The sequence below is a fragment of the Bufo gargarizans genome, chromosome 5, assembly GCF_014858855.1.
Source record: "Bufo gargarizans isolate SCDJY-AF-19 chromosome 5, ASM1485885v1, whole genome shotgun sequence".
In the NCBI taxonomy this organism is placed as follows: domain Eukaryota; kingdom Metazoa; phylum Chordata; class Amphibia; order Anura; family Bufonidae; genus Bufo; species Bufo gargarizans.
This window is the reverse complement of record NC_058084.1, coordinates 33,785,334-33,807,642: the sequence shown is the minus strand read 5'-3', so window position 1 is coordinate 33,807,642 and position 22,309 is coordinate 33,785,334. Positions and strand designations below refer to the sequence as shown.

General features: G+C 47.9%; 1 protein-coding gene across 10 annotated transcripts in view; it reads right to left on the bottom strand.

Moving 5' to 3' along the window:
• Window positions 1-16,295, bottom strand: part of RAD54B (RAD54 homolog B) — a 74,054-nt gene extending 57,759 nt beyond the window's left edge. For 3 of the 10 annotated variants that reach the window (XR_006389955.1, XM_044293207.1, XM_044293210.1), the window contains exons 1-3: window positions 14,778-14,836; window positions 13,629-13,768; window positions 5,839-5,986 (exon numbers count right to left, since the gene is read on the bottom strand). Coding sequence is in view for 5 of the 10 variants with exons in the window: in XM_044293207.1 (XP_044149142.1) it covers window positions 5,839-5,986; window positions 13,629-13,757 (277 nt within the window). In the remaining 5 variants the exon portion in view is untranslated. Of the gene's footprint in view, window positions 1-1,131; window positions 1,954-5,838; window positions 5,987-13,628; window positions 13,769-14,768; window positions 14,850-16,227 lie in introns of those variants that run through there. The other 7 variants (XM_044293208.1, XM_044293209.1, XM_044293214.1 and 4 more) reach the window with 7 other exon arrangements.
• Window positions 16,296-22,309: the final 6,014 nt, after the last annotated feature.

Sequence of the window (22,309 nt, the reverse complement as noted above, 5' to 3'; positions counted from 1 at the left end):
CCAGAAACCACCACCAGGGGGATGGAGCTCAGGCTTTATTAATGCCATATGATCGTATCCAGCGCTGCAGTTTAACAGAGCTGAGCTGCAATACCAGATACGGCCCTCGGAGAGGTGTGGCGCTGTTCCTTAAAAAAAAAAAAAAGCTGCAAGGGTCAGCAAACGCCACTTGTTGCAAAACTACAACTCCCAGCAACCTTCACTCGTCGTCCGGCTACCAATCCCAGTATGCACACTTGCTCTGTTCTCCCATACAAGTAAATGAAGCATGCCGGGAGTTGTAGTTTCACAACAGCTGGAGTCTATATCACGCTTAAAGGGTTCTCGGACTCTTGTTGGCCTACATGCAACTTACATGGCGGAGTACGACGACCCGCTTAGGCGCCGTGTCAAAGCACTATCGCCCCCACTGGTGGGAGGACCATGCGACCATTTGCCTATTCTCTACCTAGGACAGGGAATCCGCAACCTCCAGCTGTTCCGAAACTACAACTCCCAGACTGCTCCATTCACTTCTACAAGAACAGCCCAGTTGGGAGTTGTAGCTGTGGCTGGTCGGCCCATGCCGATCTGTGAGGCGCCAAGGCAGGCGTTACTGCGCTGGTGCCACCTGTGGCTCGTTGTCGCCTCCAGTGGTGGGAGGACCATTTACCTGGGAGATCATTTGACTTTTCTCTACATAGGACAGGAATCAGCAACCAGCTGTATCGAAACTACAACTCCCAGAATGCTTCAGTCCAGTAAGCGTACATGCTGGGAGTTGTAGTTGTGGCTTGTCGGCCCATGCCGATCTGTGAGGCGCCAAGGCAGGCATTACTGTGCTGGCGCCATCTCTGCCTTGTTGTCGCCTCCAGTGGTGGGAGGACCATTTACCCGGGTGATTATTTGACTTTTCTCTACATAGGACAGGAATCAGCAACCTCCGGCGCCCCAGCTGTATCGAAACTACAACTCCCAGAATGCTCCAGTCCAGTAAGCGTACACGCTGGGAGTTGTAGTTGCACACCTGTCGCCCCCGCTGGTGGGAGGACCGCCTAACCACAGGCAGCTGGACTGTGATCACGTGACTACTCTTTCTAGCCCTGGTCCTAAAGTTTCCTTAATCTCAGGCCTAACCCCCCCAGCACTTACTTGGCAGAGCCGTTGACGACGCTGCCGAACTGCGGGATGATGTCGAGCAGCTTCTTGGTGGCCTCGGTGAGGGTGGGGTCCCCGGGGGCGGCCTTGGCCTGCAGCAGCTCCTGCTTGCCGTGCTCCTTCAGCCTCTTGTAGAGGGTGCGCAGGCCCTGCGGGGTGCGGGGCGGCCTGCCCGGGCCCATGGCGTTGTACTTCTCGGCGATGAGCTCCCAGCAGTTGTTCTTCTCGATGATGACGGAGTGCTTGTTGGTGTGCTCCTCCAGCACGCTGATGTACGGCCGCACCAGCTCCAGCAGGTCCAGCTTCTCGAACACCGTGAAGTTACACGAGCGCGCCTTCATGGTGCTAGGCCCCGGCCCGCGGCACGCACAGACCCCGCAGCACGAGCAGGCTTAAACTAGGTTAAGTCTCGCTCAGGCCTACGCCTACGGGAGGGGGGAGGAGGAGGGCTCATTGCAAATTCCTCCGGCTTTAGTCTGACGCCAGGAAGTAAGGCTTTAAGACCAGGCCTGGCCTACAGAGGGGGGGCCGCTCCTGACACGGGGGGAGTGAGGTAATAAAGCGGCGGACGTAGCCTTGAGAGCGCCCCCCCCCGGAGCGCCGGCCGTGGAGAGCCCCCTAAGCGGGGCCCCATCAGCCTGTGCTCAGGCTCGCCTCATTTGCATAATGCTGGTCCTGCTGCCAATCAGGGGCGGGGACGCTCTGTACGTCACGCCCAAGGCTTAGACTGCTGTACAAAGCTCGGCCCGAGCCGACAGGGGGAGGGGGTGTTTAACCCCTGGTGTGCTCAAACGCAGCAATGTGTATGAAGCGGAGGTGAAGGGATTACCGCACCTATGGCTGATCATCGTGTGCATGAGGCCTTAAAGGGGCTGTCTCACTTCAGTGAGTGACATTTATCATGTAGAGAAAGAGAATACCAGGCACTTACTAATGTAGTGTCCATATTGCTTCCTTTGCTGGCTGGATTCCTTTTTCCGTCACATTATACACGGCTCGTTTCCATGGTTACAGACCACCCTGCAAATCCATCAGTGGTGGTCATGCTTGCACACTATAGGAGAAAGCGTCAGCCTCTCTGGTGGCCGGGACCGTGGGAGCGCACGTAGGTTGGTGCTTTTTCCTACAGTGTGCAAGCACGACCACCCCTGCTGGTCTGTAACCATGGAAACGAGCAGCGTATAAAGTGGCTGACAGGTGCGGGTCCCCTATAGGACGGAGCCCGCCAAGTGAAATAGACAAGTGTTGAGCGATATCTAAGAATTCTGTTATGGATTCCGCTACCACGGACCACAACTTATGATCCACCGTAGCGGAATCCAAACCGAACGCGAACCTTGTATGCCAAACCTGAAAACACAAGTTCACTCATCCCGAAAGTAGAGCGGACTGTGCATGGGTGGCCGCCCTCCATCATTTCTATGGCAGCGCCAAAAACAGGCAAGCGCTAGCTGGGTTATGTCGGTCAGCCCCATAGAAAAGCGGTGGCTGCGCGTTTCACGTTTATTTCAATGGCACTTCCGAAAATAGCCAAGTGCGCTGCTCGCCTATTTTCGGCAGCCCCAAAGAAATGAATAGACGGCGGATGCGCATTTGCGGTCCACTCTACATCACAGGCTCCGTTCTAGAGATGTACACTGACAGACATTGGAGGCTTATCCCCGGAATATGCCCCAATGTATGAGAGGGACCAACCCCTTTTAGTGGTTTTCCAAAGTGTTTTATACCGATGGCCTATCCAAAAGGATGGGTGGGGGTCTGGGACCCCCGCCAATCTCTCCTGTGAGCACTAGGACCTCCTTGCAGCTTAGCAAGCACAGCGCCATACATTTTATAGTGGCTGTCCTTGGTATCGCAGCTCAGCCCCATTCACTTCAATGGATTGAGCTGCGTCTCTAGACCATGTGACCGCTGAATGTGGAGCAGTCTCTTCAACCAGCTGATCGGCGGGGGTCAGACCCATAGCTCAGTAATACCAAACAGCAGGACAACCCCTTTAAATAACGTTTAGCCAAACCTGAGAGCAAGAGTAAAAAGTAGTAGGGTACACCACCATTTGGTTCCACACGGACGGTTGGTATAACAATATATTTATTAGTCGTGATATACAATATTAAATAAACATGCTAAAATGTAATACTCTAAAAGGAATAAAATTAATAGTAAATTATAATGGATTGTAGTAGTTCTCTGTATTTTAACTAGAGCTTCAGGGTCTTTTATATGGTACAGTAGCGTCTTTCCAAAGGGTTAATTAACCCAATCAATATCCCAATAGATAATACTTCAATAGTGAAGGTGGGTCTGATATTCACATACAGTCTTTTAAATAGTCACTTGTATCTTTGCGGCTTGGTCGCCACTTCACATATATTATCGCTACAATGTCACTGCCTGTTTGCAAGAATAAGCCGGAGCGGTTTTACTCACTGTTTTAGATGGAGAAGTGCCGGTTTTTATTGCATCACTGGTGGCGTCCCACGTGTGATGGAGCTCTTTACAGGCTGCGATGTATTGCGATTTAATTTCCACAGGACTTATAAAGGACTCGGGATCCTCGGTGATCGTCCTGTGGAAATTAAATCGCAATACATCGCAGCCTGTAAAGAGCTCCATCACACGTGGGACGCCACCAGTGATGCAATAAAAACCGGCACTTCTCCATCTAAAACGGTGAGTAAAACCGCTCCGGCTTATTCTTGCAAACAGGCAGTGACATTGTAGCGATAATATATGTGAAGTGGCGACCAAGCCGCAAAGATACAAGTGACTATTTAAAAGACTGTATGTGAATATCAGACCCACCTTCACTATTGAAGTATTATCTATTGGGATATTGATTGGGTTAATTAACCCTTTGGAAAGACGCTACTGTACCATATAAAAGACCCTGAAGCTCTAGTTAAAATACAGAGAACTACTACAATCCATTATAATTTACTATTAATTTTATTCATTTTAGAGTATTACATTTTAGCATATTTAATATTGTATATCACGACTAATAAATATATTGTTATACCAACCGTCCGTGTGGAACCAAATGGTGGTGTGCCCTACTACTTTTTACTCTTGCTCAATTTTTAGAGGATTGGGTGAATCCTCTCTGTAGGAGCACCCATATCATTCTTGATTAGTAGGTGAGCCCTCTCTAATATTTACGTTTAGCCAAACCTGCCAGTTTCAGTGGGACTGTCCAACCAGTTAGGCTCCATTCACACATCCATTTCTATGGGGCCGCACGACGTGCGGCCCCGATACGGAATTGCGGACCCGCACTTCCGGGTCCGCAATTCTGATCCTGAAAAAAAATAGAACATGTCATATTCTCTTAGTGCCGGCAATGTGCGGTCCGCAAAAGGCGGAACGCACATTGCCGCTGTCCGTGTTTTGCGGATCCATGGATCGGCAAAACACACACGGATGTGTGAATGGACCCTTAAAGTGTATGGGGCTTCATGACTGCACCCTGAGGTCAGGAGACATCAGGATTGGGCAGTTGGGGTTGAACATGCCTTTTTGTTCCTCTAGGACACATGCATGCCTGGCCAAGTGTGCATGTGTATAGATTAGGTTCAGGATAGACGGCTGCCGGTTGGCTTGTTCGGCTTATAGCCAAGTATGATCTGGTATTGTGGGATTCTGCCCCCAAACAGTGGGAGTCTAATATGCTGCACATCAGAGGGATTTCCAGATCGCGTGAAGAAAGGACATTTCCCTTTGGCTTCTGGCAGAAATCGTGACAGATGTGGAAGGGGGCTAAAGTCGTGAGCGGATCCACCGCCTTCAGCATGTCCCATCAGGTGACCCTTTTCAAAAACCGATCAGCTGATGGTCCCGGATCCACTCCAAGCCCCTTTAGCAAACTGATGATTTTGCCGGGGGACGCTGGGGCCATCAATGCAATATAAGGGCCAGTTCACACCGAGTTTTTTTGGGGGGGGAGGTTTTGAGGCAGATTTTCCTGCAGGTTTTTAGCCAAAGGCCAAAAGGAATCAGAAATCTAAAGTAAGGACTGTGACTTCTCCGTCCTAATGGATCTACTTCTGGCTTTGGTTAAAAAGCCTGCTTCAAAACGTGTGTGAAAATACTCCTGAGGGCTCATGCATACGAACGTTGTTTGTTTCCGCATCCGAGACGCTTTTTTTTTTTTCCAGCTCGGACGCGGACCCATTCACTTCAATGGGTTCGAGTTGCTCCGTACAGTGGGGCCGCAAAAAGGACATGTCCTATTCTGGTCTGTTTTGCAGACAAGAATAGGCATTTCTATTATGGGCCACCCATTCCGTTCTGCAAATAGCAGAACGCACACGGGCGGCATCAGTGTTCTGCAGACTGCGGTCGTGTGCATGAGCCCTAAGGCTGCTTTCACACAGCTGTGGCTAACCTGACCCGAACTCACAGCATGACCAATCCCTAAGATGCAGAGTGTTCCGCTCACGTGAGCCGCAGTTGGTCCTGGAAATGCGGACTACAGACGGCCACGTGAAAGCAGCCTGATATGGTGGCTACGTAATACAAGGACAGGAGCCCCTCTCCGTTCTGGCTCATAGAGGATAGGTCCTAAGACGGGGGTTCCCTCTGTGATATGTCATCATAGGCCTTCTGCATGACACAACTCCTTTAAATGGAACTCCGCCTTTCAAGTAGGCAAAACGATAGGACATCAAATAAGCATAAAGGGTTAACCTCAGCCCTTACCAGTCGGAGGTCTGAACCTGGAGACAGCAGCGACTGCCGGCTTCTGGGGGGTGACAGCAGGCGGTGTAGCTCCTACTTCTCCAATACAAGGCGAGGCACCCCCGCAGCTCCTTTCACGTGTGTCTGGAGATACGAGGTCCTTCTTGGGCTTCACCATCAAAAAAGAAAAAGGATTATTACATTGGGACTAAGACAGAAACGAATCTATCCATGTAGAGGGGACACCACCTCTACCAGGGTCTGTCTAGAGACGCCTCTTGTTATGGACTATTGATACAAAATGGATACTTGCTTGTTGAGCTAAGATGGCGGCCAGGCATTCTGCCAACACCTATAAACTAGAATCTTACTTTGTGTTTTTATCATGTGTTTCTTTGTGGTTTCCGTTCAGCTCAAGCAAGCAGTTACAAAGAAAGAAGTAACAGTTTCACCCAGGAACAAGGGGGGGGAGTGAGGAGGAATTTCCTCTGGCCGTCAAGGTTACAGAAAAGTAGAGAGTTCATAGCCAATAGAAAATATATACTTTATCTTTCACCCCCCCTCACTCCCTCCTCTCGTGAAAACTATGTATTGTCTGTTTTCTTAGAAATAAACCAGAGATCCTTTTTAACTCCATGTAGTGAGTTGTCTGTCTGATCTCTCCGTGCACGTATCTTAATTGATTTGGAGCAGTACATCAACTGAACTGACAGCTTTGTCAGAACCAGAACAATTTTGGCGCCAATCGTGGGGCTCGAGGATTGGACCCTCTGTTCCCGTACCCCCAGAGACCAGACGAGGAGAGGCGCACTAACGGACACCGGGGTCGCAACCCGTGATATGAGGTAGGAAAATTGAGTCATCTTGCCTATAAAGTGTCCCCTGGTGTAGCCTCTTGGTGTTCGTCTGAGGGAGGGGTGCGGAAGCAGTCTGGGACGTCCTCGAGGGCATGAAAGTAAGAACCCCATATGTTTTCTTAAAGTCTTGATGTACTGTGTTGTGCCTATAAGTTGTGAAGACCCTGTTGACAAGTATCATTGACTGAGACACGGAGTTCTCCTGTGTTCCTGTATCGGAGTTCAGCCCGGTGTCTGACTCGAATCTCCATAAAGGGGACGATCACAGATGGGTGGAGAGCGGTTCGCGGTAGCCCAGAGTGTGCTGACCGGGACTCAAAGGTCTTCACGTCCAGTGATTACTCTATGCAGAGGTCTTTAGGCGGCTTCAGTAGGTACGAGAGATAATGGGAAATGAGGAAAGTGTCCCGAAGGGTTACTGTTCACCTGAACAGTACGTGGCGGACAGGAGAGGCAAACGTTTCATAAAAGGATTAAGTAAGTTGGAGAAGAGTTAAAGGTGTCTGTAAAGGAGGCATCCTATGTAGTGCTACCTGGCAAGTGTTGTTAAACGAGAAGAGAGGGAAGTTAGAAGATGATAAATTGACAGACATGGTCCGTGTGTGGTTGGACTGTAGTAAAGAATTTGAACAGACCGGGGGGAACTAAATTTTGATGAGAAAAGACAGATATTTCTGTAAGCCTGGTGTTGCATTGATACATGACTAGCCACCACCCTATAATGGCGCCGGGAAGAAAGCAGGTGGGTGGACCTGCAAAACATGCGGTCAACAGAATCCCTCCTCCCGTGATACGTGCCTTCCCTGTGGGGTTCCCCACCCACAAAACCACACCTTGGTAACTACTCCCCGGCACGTCCCATCACTTCCCGTGTTAGCTACAGCGCCATCTTGTCCCCAGGCAACGCCCATGAACGGACCTTTAATATCATTCGGTCCGGACCCCCCCCGTCACTCCTATGTCACCCTTGCCCCTTCCTACTACCTTGTACCCGATGATAAACCCGGACGGTACATTCATGCTACCCCACTCACCTGCCACCCTTACTCCTATAATGGTAGGGGGCAACCTGATGAAGCAGAACAGGGGGATGCAGACGGTGCTGCAGAATCCACAATGGGCATACAAAATGCACCGGGTAATATGCAGACTCCTTCGCGGGGTACCCCGACAGACTACGGGGATCCGCCAACTTTACCCCTGGCACCACAGTGGACTGTACCCATGACCGTGCGCCCATCACGACGTTCACAAGATCAAATACTGCAGGGTCAGATTACAGAGTTACAAAAGAACTTACAGAAAATTGAGCAGGGAAACCTTGAGACACTGAAAGAAGCCCTAGCACTTAACCGGCCTCAGGGACCACCAAAATATGTGTCTTTCACCCCACAACAGTTATTCACCATAGTGAATTTACTGCCTGACCCTGAGACCCATCCCATGCCCTTTTTCAGGACACTGTCCCAAGTGCATCAAACCTATGGGTGCACATGGTCGGACCTGCAAAGTATAGTGGAAAACAAGACAGGTGAATACTCCACACTGATAATGGATCAAATCCACATCCCTGAACTTAAAGGTGCTAACTTTGACCCCCGGGATCATGAGTCTGGAGAATTCTTTATAGAACAACTACAGAAATGGACAAAAGCTAAATGAGCAGATCATTTCACCACACTGCAGGACAGCTGCGGGGGATCAGTTGACCCCCACCTTTTTTTTTTCTCACAGAAATGTTAGTTTCTGCTGTGTTAGTTTAAGCTCCTCTTTCTGATAAGAAACTGTCTCGCTTCTTGGTCTTTGTGGTTTTCACTCAAATTATGTGACACCCACAGCTGCCGGATGTCTGACAATAAAATTCTGCACTGATTCATATGAGCAAGGGGATTCGCTGCAAACCATTTTGCACCTCATCCCCAATACTCTCTGGGCCAGAGGACCCCAGGATATTGGATACCTCAATGTCCCACCAGTCACTGTGACCCTGTAGGACCCCAAAGTCCTACCATACAAAGAGACTGGACCCAGTAGCCAGAGAAGCCCCTTCCTGTGTCAGCGCTATCCATGCTGCCAGCTCTCTTCTAAACGTCACATCTGACGTTGTGCTGGGTCATCCCCTCACTATTCTGGCTCCCCATGACATTTCTGCCATCCTCCAGCAGACTCAACCTGAACACCTCACTGCACAGCGCCACCTCCGGCTTCAGTGTAGTTTGCTTCTGCCAGATAATGTCACCATTCAGAGGTGCCACATCCTCAATCCTGCTGCACTCCTTCCTCTTCCAAGGGGGGAGTATACTGGAGAATCTGAAGATTTTATTGATCTACAGGCACACTCGAGCTGACACCTCTGAAGCCAGAGGAAAAGCCCTAGCTGATCCAAGCTGCGAAGGAAGCAGCAGTGAAAGAGGAAAGAGTCCAGTCAGACCAGATTATGATAACACAGGAAGACCTGGAACAAGAAGAAATCACATGGGACCTCCTGAAACAAATACAGAAACAGGTACACGCCACAAGAAAAATTGGATTGGCTAAAAGAGTCAGCCCAAGAAGAGAAAGAATCTGGACTGTGGACCCAAGGAAGGAGAGCATCTCTGCCCAAAGCTCTCTATCCTCTGATAGCTTCAATAGCTCATGGGCCCACCCATCAATCTAAGACCATCATGAAAGAACTAATAGACAATGGCCCCAGGTATAACCCCTGTCCTGGTGAGGCATACTCAGTCTTGCCTCATCTGTGCGCAGTGCAACCCGGGAAGACCTGAGCCTACACCAACCAAATGTCTCCCCAAAGCCCAGTACCCGTTCCAACGGATTCAAATTGACCACATCCAGATGCCAATGTACCAAGGGTTTCAATATGTGCTAGTAGTGATAGACTTGTTCTCTGGGTGGCCAGAAGCCTACCCCGTCCGAAACCAGACAGCAACCACTACTGCAAAAAAACTGATGCAGGAGCTTGTCTGTAGGTTCGGAGTACCTGAGGTCATTGAGAGTGATCAGGGCCCAGCATTCACTGCTAGATTAACCCAAGAAGGCTGGAAGATGGTAGGGTCACACTTAGCCTATCACACACCCTACAGACCCCAAAGCAGCGACAAAGTCAAACGACTGAACGGGGTACTGAAGTCCAAGATGCTGAAAATGACTGGGGAGACAGGGCTCAGTTGGGTACAATGCCTGCCAATAGCACTATTTTCAGTTAGACACACCCCTAGGCCTCCACACCAAATTTTGTTTAGGACACGGCCTAGGATGGGACAGTACTTCCCACAGCAATTGCAAATGCATTATGAATCTGTTGCTAAATATGTGATTGCCCTGAGTAAACAATTGTCTAACATACGTGCACAAGTTTTCTCTTCCATTCCAGATCCTGACTCCCTAGAGGGAATACACAATCTCAAACCTGGAGAGTGGGTGGTGGTAAAGAAACACGTCAGAAACACCCTCGAACCACGATACGAGGGGCCGTACCAGGTGTTGCTGACTACCCCGACCTCTGTGAAACTCGAAGGGAGGCTTACCTGGATCCACGCCTCACATTGTAAAAGAGTAAAGGCTGTCCCGACGACCCTGGAACAATAAGCCATGAGGATTCACATACTGATCATGACTTTGACAGTGGGCATATCAGCAGTGTTCACACCACTGGGTGATGAATGGGACACTGGGCTAATGTCACATGTTTTCCTAGCTGGACACACTGTTATTGCCTCCAAGTACAAACCAAAGGTATGACATTTAGTCAACACATACACTCAGGTTGCAATGATTCAAAAACAGACAGCCACGTGCAGTGTATTGGTGTAGATGCTGAGAACGGAAAGGATCTGCCCTGTAACAACCGTACTGTACAGGATCTCCGGACAGGTATATTAGCTAACGACACCGAAAGTCAGTCAAAAGGATATGAGTTGGTGAAAGGGACACAATTAGCCAAACTAATTACCCGATTATTCAATGGCACAGCAGTAGCAGTTCCAGACGACATATACTTAGTTTGTGGACACAAAGTGTACAAATGGTTATCCCAGAATGTCACAGGACTGTGCACCATCGCCAGGCTTACTCCTGCCACCTTTATAGGACCACACTCTGAAATTGACATAAATGCAGTACCTAAACACACCTTGTATCGTAGGGCCAAAGATAACACACCCAGACCAAATGGCAAGCCACATGTAGTAGAGACGAGCATTACCAACAAAATTGTTAGTTCCATCTTCATATATCCCATGATAGTGCAGATGTGGGATCATCTGGTAGTAGCAACAGACTACCTGGATGACCAAATATGGGAAGTGATGAGACTTATGAATACCTCAAACATTGTGCAAAACCAGTTAATCATTGTCACCAACCAACACACATTAGTTCTAGACTATGTTACAGCTAAAGATGGAGGTATGTGCCAGGTTGTGGGACCCTCTTGTTGCCATTACATAGACCCGCAGGGTAATTTGCAAGTTAAGGTGGGTATAGAGAAAATGGCGGATTTAAGAGATAAATGGCTGGATGCACATAAAGCTGATAAAGATACATGGTGGTCTGATACCTTCTCTTCCCTTAACCCCAATAACTGGTTCAAAGGTATTGGGGGTTGGCTCATGGGAATTGTCCAGGTAATATTGCAGGTAGCCCTAATAATATTGGTGATATATGTAGTGATTAAGCTCGTTCTTATTTGTGTGACCCGCTTTTCAAAAAGAATGAAGAAAACTGATGAACGACCTATTATGCTCCTCTACGATGAGGAAGGACAGAAGGAAACATCGTTCAACACAGCTCCCCCTCCTCACAATGATGCCTGGCTGAGATAGGGTGAGATGAATCCCAGGGTATTACCACAAGTCCGAGCAACCGGGAGCCTACCTATAAGGGGTAGGTTGTCGCCACTGCGGGTGAAGAGGATACGAATGGTATGCCCAGGGGATTCGCTAGGCGAAGGGAAAGTCTACAATCAAGTCTCCAAGGGGGGACTGTTATGGACTATTGATACAAAATGGATACTTGCTTGTTGAGCTAAGATGGCGGCCAGGCATTCTGCCAACACCTATAAACTAGAATCTTACTTTGTGTTTTTATCATGTGTTTCTTTGTGGTTTCCGTTCAGCTCAAGCAAGCAGTTACAAAGAAAGAAGTAACAGTTTCACCCAGGAACAAGGGGGGGGGGAGTGAGGAGGAATTTCCTCTGGCCGTCAAGGTTACAGAAAAGTAGAGAGTTCATAGCCAATAGAAAATATATACTTTATCTTTCACCCCCCCTCACTCCCTCCTCTCGTGAAAACTATGTATTGTCTGTTTTCTTAGAAATAAACCAGAGATCCTTTTTAACTCCATGTAGTGAGTTGTCTGTCTGATCTCTCCGTGCACGTATCTTAATTGATTTGGAGCAGTACATCAACTGAACTGACAGCTTTGTCAGAACCAGAACACTCTCACGGCATTTTCATGTACACAGTATATACAGCAATGTGGATAACATGGGGCAGCCGTGCAGATCCTTTCACAGAAAGAACTCTCAAGTTTAAAGGTAAAGGCGACGCATGCGCAGTAAAGCAGGGTCCACTCATCCCTGGCTTCAGATCCTCTTCGCCAAACTTCAAGCGTGAACATATGACTAGAATGTGAGCGCGTGGAGGAGGCCGGAATACAAACGACCAGCTATGTGGAGCTACACAATGGCGCATGCGCGGAGATCCCTGGAGGACAATGAGACGTTCCCAGCGCTGGACATAGTTGGTCAAAGGAGAAGGGTTTAGGCAGAATTATCTGCCGACCTCCTCGTCTGGAAACCGCTCATTAGCATCCAACAGGAGCGGGGAATAAAGGCCATTTTTAGTGCGTTCAGAAGTAAAGATAAAAGACTAAGAACAGCTCCATAACACCCCACGGAGCTTCACACCGAGGTTTGGGGGCAGATTTTCCTGCAGGTTTTTCAGCCAAAGTCAGCAGTGGAATCCCCTGACTAAAAAATCAGACATCATACAGCCCATGACAGTCTCTTTGTAACAAAGCTAGAACCAGCCCTGGACCTCACATGGATCCAGAGATCCCCCCATACATTGCTCTGCTAGATTTATATCAAGCTGGGAGTCCAGAGGGCGCGCCCTTTCCGATGCGGCCCAGAGGGCGCGCCCTTTCCGATGCGGCCCAGAGGGCGCGCCCTTTCCGATGCGGCTGGTGGCAGTTGAAGGGGTTGTCCAGTTTCCCATAATAATGACCTGTCCTCTGCATCCATTTGTCCATTCCGCAGCCCCGCAAAAATATAAAACATGTTCTTTTCCTGTCTGCATTAGGCTTCATGCACACAACCGTTGTGTATTTTGCGGTCGCCATTGATATAACGGCCTGTTCTTGTCTGCAAAACAGACAAGAATAGGACCGGTTATATATTTTTTACGGAGCAACGGATGCGGAAAGCACACGGAGTGCTGTTCGCATCTTTTGCGGCTCCATTGAAATTAATGGGTCCACATCCAAGCCGCAAAAACTGCGGCTCTGATGCGGACCAAAACAACGGGCGTGTGCTTGAGGCCTAATGTTCTATAGAAGCCAGAACGTTCCATTCCGCAAAATGCAGGATGCACACGGCCGGTATCAGTGTTTTGTGGACCAGAAAAAACGTCAACGATCGTGGGCAGGAGGCCTAAGAGATGAATGGAGAAGAAAATGATGAAAGGGAAGGCTAGGTTTAAATGCATCAGTGTAGGAACAAAACAATGGAATCACTGGATCTAGCATATTCCGGACTCCACCAATGTCCGACGGATAGCGATAGTGCGGTCCATCAGGTGTACGGTATGGATCCCCGCATTCTGCCCTTTTTTTTTGTCTGAACCTCTGCTGCAGATCTGAACCTAGCTTACTGTCTGGGGAATGTTGACGGTAGTGGAGTCCGAATATTTCTACGTCTCCATAGAAAACAGCAGGCAGTGGGGCCTTTACCTCTAATGTCGTCGTCCCATTCCCCACCGACACATATGAAGATGGAGTCACTTTAACTGGTGGCACGAAGCGAGGCCTTTTAGCTGCATTTCCAGCGAGTAGTTGGCTTGGGGCTGCTGACCGCCTCATGCTGGCGCTATCTGAAAGAAATGGTGGGGCCCCGTTATACTACAGATACAATTATACCGTCATATTGTAAAGGATGCGTACCTCAACAATCAGTCGGCTTTTCCCCACAGGAGTCTAATTAGGAAGAGCTCTTCCCCGGGAGAGGCTGTCCCCCCACAGGCAAAGAAGCGCCCACCTGCCTGTTGATTGACAGGGTCAGATATCTAGCCCGGACTTACAAATTGGGGGACATGAATGGCTCCGCATGCGATCCGCAAAAAAACTGAATGGACACAGAAAGAAAATACGTTCGTGTGCATGAGCCCTAATTCAGAAGATACAGGCCGGGCAGGGACACACAGCATTATAAATCATTATAAGGGCTCATGCACACAACTGCGGTTTTGGTCCAAATCAGATATGCATTTTTTGTGAGTCGGATGCGGACCCATTTACTTCAACTTACGAGGCTCGGCCCGGGGGCCCTACCGTTTACGAGGCTTGGCCCGGGGGCCCTACCGTTTACAAGGCTCGGCCCGGGGTCTGTAATATGTAGGGGATTTGGCCTGTGATGTGCATTTATATAGGGTCTGGTCTGGATTCTAAACCTATTTAGGGGGTCTCGGGTCTGCTGTCTGCATGGTTAGAGATCTATATTTTGTAAGAGAGCTTAACAGGGGGGGTCTGGATTTGGGTCCATATTTATTTAGGGGGATCTGGTCTGGGTCTCTATTGGTTTAGTAGGTCTGGGGTCTGTACTTAGTCCCATATTTATTAAGGGGGGTCTGGTCAGGGTCCTATTGGTTTAGTAGGTCTGGGGGTCTCTAGAGAATGCCTGACCCCCTGGTATTAGCTGTGCGACTATGGCATATCTACCATTCAGCCCCTGATACTATGAGGCGTCACCCAGCTTATCCAGGCTCTGAACAAAAGCACAGGCTGTTTTGCAATGTGACAGGCATTCCTGTGAGGGTGGCACGACTGTCAGTTCATTGGGGGCTCCGTGTAAAATAACGTATAGACAGTATGTACCGTACTCACAGCCGGGACCGTCAACCAGCTGCCGGTGTTCACCGCTCAAACCTCCCTCTCTCCCGGCATGCACCACGACCCGCCAATTCTCTTCAGTCACTAGTAAGCAGTGAGTTGCACTCTTTTGCTCGCTAAATAAAGTTTATTGAATGAACAAAGAAACAAAAAAAAAATCCGCGTTCTCTAGTTGCTATAGCAACGGAGAGCGAGGAGGTTGGGTAATCCGCTTGTGTGAATTTTGGTGCAGCAGGGAAGATAAACAGCTGTGCAAGCGCCTCTAGTTGCATAGCAACAGACAGACCAAGGCTGTATAAAGTTTATTGAACTAAACAAATCAGTATTCGCTATAAAAAAAATAAAGAAAACGGTACAGTGCGGAACTAACCCCGCCCCTAACCAGCCTCAGTCTGTGTGCTGGCACATGATCACGTGACCTGAACCTCCCGGGAACCCGTAACTAGCAGAATGAGACGCTTATCAGTGCAGACCTCAACCTAACCTGCTAGCCCAATAAGCCCAAGAATGAGTGAGCCCAGTCTGCCATTACCAATGTATGATGCAGACGAATTATGTCCCCCTATAGTATTGCCTATTTCACAGTACTTATTAACCCCTTTCAGCAGTGCCCCTTAAGGCCCCTTTCAGACGAGCGAGTATTTCGTGTGGGTGCAATGTGTGATATGAAAACGCATTGCGCCCGCACTGATGGGTCTGTGTACATGAGCGTTGTTTTTAACGCATCACTTGTGGGTTGCGTGAAAATCGCAGCATGTTCTATATTCTGCGTTTTTCACGCGACGCTGGCCCCATAGAAGTGAATGGCGCTGCGTGAAAATCGCATCCGCAAGCAAGTGCGGATGCAATGCGTTTTTCACGGATGGTTGCTAAGAGATGTTTGTATACCTTCAGTTTTTTATCACGTGCATGCAAAACGCATTAAATCGCATTGCACCTGCGTGATAAAAACCGAACAACTGAATGCAATCGCATAAGAAACTGAATGAACTTGCTTGCAAAATCGCGCATTTTTCACTGAACGCATCCGGACCTAATCCGCTCACGCTGGTCTGCAAAGGGTCTAACAGTAATTATTACCCGCTTTAAGCAGCAACCCATTCACAATAGTTATCCCCCTTCCAACAGTCCTTCGTTCACAGTAGTTATTAACCCCTTTCAGCAGCCCCCCCACGTCACAGTAGTTATGCCCCCTTGCAGTAGTGCCTCCCTCTTTCCCCCGTACTGTTTATAAAAAAAAAAACACACAAAAAACCTGTAAATATTCACCCAGGCCGTTGCCCCGATGATCGGAGCACATCCTTTGTGTGGTGTTACCGTACTATGCTGCTGCTGGGGAGCGCCGGCCGTTGAGTGAAATGGGGCGCAGACGGCTCCCAGCTTTACCATTGCAATTCACTGTCTCTGTGTCCTAAAGACACAGACAGCCGAAAGCGGGACATACCTTGGACCTCCAGAGACCACGGGACAGCCATTGAAATCCGGGACCCGATGAGGGACAGTTGGGAGGTGTGACTTTTATCTTATCTCCAGTTCAATTCAGTGGAAAGACCGAGTGCTCTCATTCGCCTCAGGAACCGAGACCAGAGCCCCATGAAGGGTTCCCCACCAGTGCCAAGAAAAATGGGCCCTTAACACTCCTTCTCTTCCGGGGACCATGTGTTGTTCCAGACCAGAAACATGTTCATTTGTTTGTCAGCCCCATCCAGGTCTATGGAGAGAGAGTGGTGCTCCTGACAGTCAGCAGTTTGAAGCGGCGTCCCCGTACCAGGTGGTGCTCTGCTCTCTTAGTGGCGCCAGTGTCTGTATTTTTATCTGTGTCACATTGAATTGAACGAAGCCATAGTGAATTGTAATACCAGGCGCAGGCGCTACTAATGGTACCAAGCACAACACGGACCCACTCCTGCTGGATCCCCACTGATCTGATAGTGATGGCCCCTCTTTCCAAGTAAAGGCGTTTTAAAGTCCCAGAGAACCCCTTTAAGGATGTAATATGAGACGCCCAGAGCTTGTGTAGTATACAGAAATTAGGCAACTTGTACTCTGCAGCTCGCGAGGTATTACGAGACTTTTATGATACTCAAAATGTGTAACTTCCTCCTCTCAACAGAACTGTTGTGTGACAGTTTTGGTTCTACTGTTTCTATTGACTTCTATGTAAAGTGACTGTTCCACGCCGGTGTTGAATGTCTCAGAAGTTTCTGTACACTATGTGCCTTGGTGCCCGTGTCACAGAGACATTAGATGCAGTCACAGGCCAGTCAAGATAAGGCTCTGTTCAGATCTACGCTTCTCATCACTATTAAAATAATGTCCGTGATGGGTCTGTCACAATATGGCCACCTACAGTGCCCGACAGACCCCATCGACTAGGATTTTAAGGTAGTTTTCACAGAAATGGAGCCTCCAGCCCAGAGGTGATGTCCCTTTTTTCATCTTACACTAAGCAGACTTTATAGAATACCTGTCCCCTGACATGTCGGTTTTAGTAACTATTCGCATCCCCCATGTAATAAGAATTCTGGATCAACTATTCCTATGACTCTATGTTATTCCTAGCAGACAATGCAGCATGGTCCACTTCTGACCTTGATTTCCAAAACTGCATCAGGAATCCTGATCGTGTGGCCGGACCCTTAAAGGGGGTATCCAAGACTATAAAACTGTCCCCCATATGCCGGGCCCCTCACAATAAATATACTTACCTGGCTCCCCGCGCCGCTCCTAGTCCCCGCACCGCCGCTGCAGCTTCTCCCCGTGCACGGATGAAAACATTCAGTATCGGGGGGAGCAGCCAATGGCAGGCGGGGACGGGGACAAGCTTCCCTAGCATCGTGGGTGGCGCTAGGATATGCCCCCATTGTCTGATAGGTGTGGGTCCCACCGCTGGGACCTGCATCCATATTGAGAACAGAGTGGGCCAACGTGGTGGCTGGAGGACTCCAGTCCAGCCACCACCAAGTGCTCTCCCCATAGGAGTGAATGGGAGCACATTGTAAATGACCGGCCACCGCTCCCTATTCACTTCTATGGATCCGACAGAAATAGCCTAGCCAGCACATGGCTATTTTCGGCAGCCCCATCGAAATGTGCGCCCTCCATCACTTTTGGGGGTCTGTTTAGGAGACACACCTATCAGACAGTGGGGGCATATCCTAGCGATATGCCCCCATTATCTCAGATGAGACAACCCCTTTAAGGTAAGTGACCAGTCATGTGCGGGCCATTGCCTACAAAGAATGGCACTTGCCGCTTATGTTCCTGTGATTCATCTCGGTTCAAGCGTTTATGGCTTAGAGTTCATGCACACAATCATATTTTTTTCCCTGTCCGTTTAGTTTTTTTGCGGTCTGTTTTTGGAACCATTCAATTCAATGGGGCCGCAAAAACAAAACAAAATGACTCCGTGTGCATTCTATGTCTGCATGCCAATTCCGAAAAATAATTGAACATGTCCTATCATTGTCCGCATTACGCATTCTATTATGGCTCGGATGTTCTATTCCGCCAAATGCTGAATGCACACGGCTGGTATCCATGCTTTGCGGACTGCAAGACACCAACGGTCGTGTGCATAAGCCCTTATCCAGTGGATTTGTGTAACATAGTTGAAAAAACAGCAACGCTAAGAAAAATGAAGTCTGTTTTAGATACGTGGATGGATGGTCGTTTATTTTTGTTGTTTTTTTGTTGTTTTTTTACTACTACAGTGAAGCCCGTTCTTCTATCCATGTGTGACGGTGCAGAGTTTTACTATCCAGGGGTCTGTTTTCCAGTGAACAGTGTCGCATTGTATACAGAGCTCAGTCCGTGGCTGTCCGGTCACCAGAGAGCTGTCTCTTAGGAGACTCATGGCATCTTCTTTCTTTGTCAGGACAATACAGATAGGGAAATAAAATTCCAGAGAGTCTTCTCGTCCCAGTATAACCCAGTCCTCTCCTTCACTGCCTCACATCACCTTCATCTGGTAAGTGTTTTCTCTGAATATTTCTTATTCTTTCACAGAATTTGCCATCGTACAGCTCTGTCATAGGCTGGGGAATAAGGTGTGAGTTGGCCGGCTATTAAGGGGTGGAGGAGGCCGTATTATATTATTTTTTTTTTACATGTCTGTGATAATTTTAAACTTACATGTAAATGGATTTCCACATGTTCTTGGCTGTACTGTCATGGGCATCTGTCCGCAGATTTGTACCTATGACACTGGCTGACCTGTTACATGTGCACTTGGCAGCTGAAGGCATCTGTGTTGGTGCCATGTTCATATGTGCCCGCATTACTGAGAAAGATGAAGAAGTTTTAATATATGCAAATGAGCCTCTAGGAGCAACAGGGGCGTTGCTATTATACCTAGAAATTCCACTTGGAACCCAAAATCTGAAAATAAAAAGATGAGAAAGTATAAAGGACGGATAGGATGTCTCCTCTTTTTTTTTTTATCCACTCCTGGTTTTGGCTTCCAAAACTGCACCAAGAAACCGGACATTATGGCCGTACACTAAGGAGACGAAATACATATTAGAGGAAAAAGCTGCCAAACCTGCTGATTTTGGCAAGACTATCTAGTGTGCACGGGAGTCTCCTGACTCTCCCCTGATGGTAGATGCCGGGGAAAAGAAGGACCAGGCATGTCAGGCAAGTCACTGCCAGAAACCTCCTATTTCCCTCTCCCCATTGGGGGAGTCAGAAGGAATGGGTGTCAGCCAACAGCCTTTGTAAGTGTATGGGTAATACCTGTAGGCTAGTTGTTTTGGACAGTGTTTTTTCTTGCTTTTACACTGAACAAAAATATAAACACAACACTTTCGGTTTTGCTCCCATTTTGCATGAGCTGAACTCAAAGATCTGAAACATTTTCTACATACACAAAAGACCCATTACTCTCAAATATTGTTCACAAATCTGTCTAAATCTCTGTTAGTGAGCACTTCTCCATTGCCGAGATAACCCATCCCACCTCACAGGTGTGGCATATCAAGGTGCTGATTAGACAGCATGAATATTGCACAGGTGTGCCTTAGACTGCCCACAATAAAAGGCCACTCTGAAATGTGCAGAGTTTTGCCTTACTTGGGGGGATGTCAGAAAACCTGTCAGTATCTGGTGTGGCCACCATTTGCCTCACGCAGTGCAACACATCTCCATCGCATAGAGTTGATCAGGGTGTTGATTGTGGCCTGTGGAATGTTGGTCCACTCCTCTTCAATAGCCGTGCGAAGCTGCAGAATTTTTGTAGCATTTCTTAGGTGTTTGTGGTCCTGGTGGCATTTCTTTTTATGTGCAGCATGCCCTAACGGTGGGGTATCTAAGGTTGTCACCTGACATGGAGTCTTGCTAAGTGCACGCTGGGTGATAATAGTTTCCAAGACTCCCGTATGACCCCCGAAGAATTCTGAATAGGGGCTGTATCTAATGAATAGGGCAGAGCGTGATGCTCTCTGAAACTGAAGGGACGCTTTACTATTGGAGTCTGGCAGAATTTCTAATACATGTCATTTCTTTCAGAAGAAGTCATGGGGTACGACACTGAGCGCTTTCTTGGCTACGTGAATGATGGTCTTCTTTGCTGTATATGCCGGGATGTTCTCGAGCATCCATTACAAGCCCCCTGTGAGCACGCGTTCTGCTCTTCATGTATACATGGATGGCTCGTCCACCACAATAACTGTCCCGAGGACAGACAAGTGCTCGCCGTCACCGATCTACGTGCATTGCACAGGTAATAATGATATCATTGAGACCCTGTCAGGCCACCAAATATACAGTCATGTGAAAAAATTAGGACACCCTTTGAAAGCATGTGGTTTTTTGTAACATTTTTAATAAAAGGTTATTTCATCTCCGTTTCAACAATACAGAGAGATTAAAGTAATCCAACTAAACAAAGAAAACTGAAGAAAAGTCTTTTCAAGATCTTCTGTAAATGTCATTCTACAAAAATGCCTATTCTAACTGAGGAAAAAGATAGGACACCCTCACATGTATTCCCTCTTAAATTGGCTCAGATCTCACACAGGTATATCACACCAGGTGCACATAACTAGTAGATCGTTACTCTGCATGTTGAATGAGGCTTGCCCTATTTAAACCTCAGACATTTAGTTTGGTGTGCTCCTGACTGTTGAAGTGAGAGTGAGCACCATGGTGAGAGCAAAAGAGCTGTCAGAGGACTTCAGAAAAAAGATTGTAGCAGCCTATGAGTCTGGGAAGGGATTTAAAAAGATCTCAAAAGATTTTGAAATCAGCCATTCCACTGTCCGGAAGATAGTCTACAAGTGGAGGGCTTTCAAAACAACTGCCAACATGCCCAGGACTGGTCGCCCCAGCAAGTTCACCCCAAGAGCAGACCGCAAGATGCTAAAAGAGGTCTCCAAAAACCCTAAAGTGTCATCTCGAGAACTACAGCAGGCTCTGGCTACTGTTGATGTAGAAGTACATGCCTCTACAATCAGAAAGAGACTGTACAAGTTTAACTTGCATGGGAGGTGTGCAAGGAGGAAACCTTTGCTTTCCAAGAGAAACATCGAGGCCAGACTGACATTTGCCAGAGATAAAGTTGACAAAGACCAGGACTTCTGGAATAATGTTCTTTGGACAGATGAGTCCAAAATTGAATTATTTGGACACAACAGCAGAGGACATGTTTGGCGTAAACCAAACACAGCATTCCAAGAAAAGAACCTCATACCAACTGTGAAGCATGGAGGTGGAAGTGTCATGGTTTGGGGCTGCTTTGCTGCAGCAGGACCTGGTCAGCTCACCATCATAGAATCCACGATGAATTCTACTGTGTATCAGAAGGTGCTTGAAGAACATGTGAGACCATCAGTTAGAAAATTAAAGCTGAAGCGGAACTGGACCATGCAACATGACAATGACCCAAAACATACTAGTAAATCAACCAAAGATTGGCTGAAAAAGAAGAAATGGAGAGTCCTGGAATGGCCAAGTCAAAGTCCAGATTTGAATCCCATTGAGATGCTGTGGGGTGACTTGAAAAGGGCTGTACGTGCAAGAAACCCCTCAAACATCTCACAGCTGAAAAAGTTCTGCATTGAGGAGTGGGGTAAAATTTCCTCAGACCGATGTCGAAGACTGGTAGATGGCTACAAGAACCGTCTCACTGCAGTTATTTCAGCCAAAGGAGGTAACACTCGCTATTAGGGGCAAGGGTGTCCTATCTTTTTCCTCAGTTAGAATAGGCATTTTTGTAGAATGACATTTACAGAAGATCTTGAAAAGACTTTTCTTCAGTTTTCTTTGTTTAGTCGGATTACTTTAATCTCTCTGTATTGTTGAAACGGAGATGAAATAACCTTTTATTAAAAATGTTACAAAAAACCACATGCTTTCAAAGGGTGTCCTAATTTTTTCACATGACTGTATTCTGTGTCACATAATTATATTTACACAGCACAAAATTCACCGAGAACAAATGGTGTCCAAAACGTACCAGACTTGAATGGTGGCGGGTATGTCACCAAATGTATTTGGTGAGAAAACTACAGATTTGTTACCAGTCT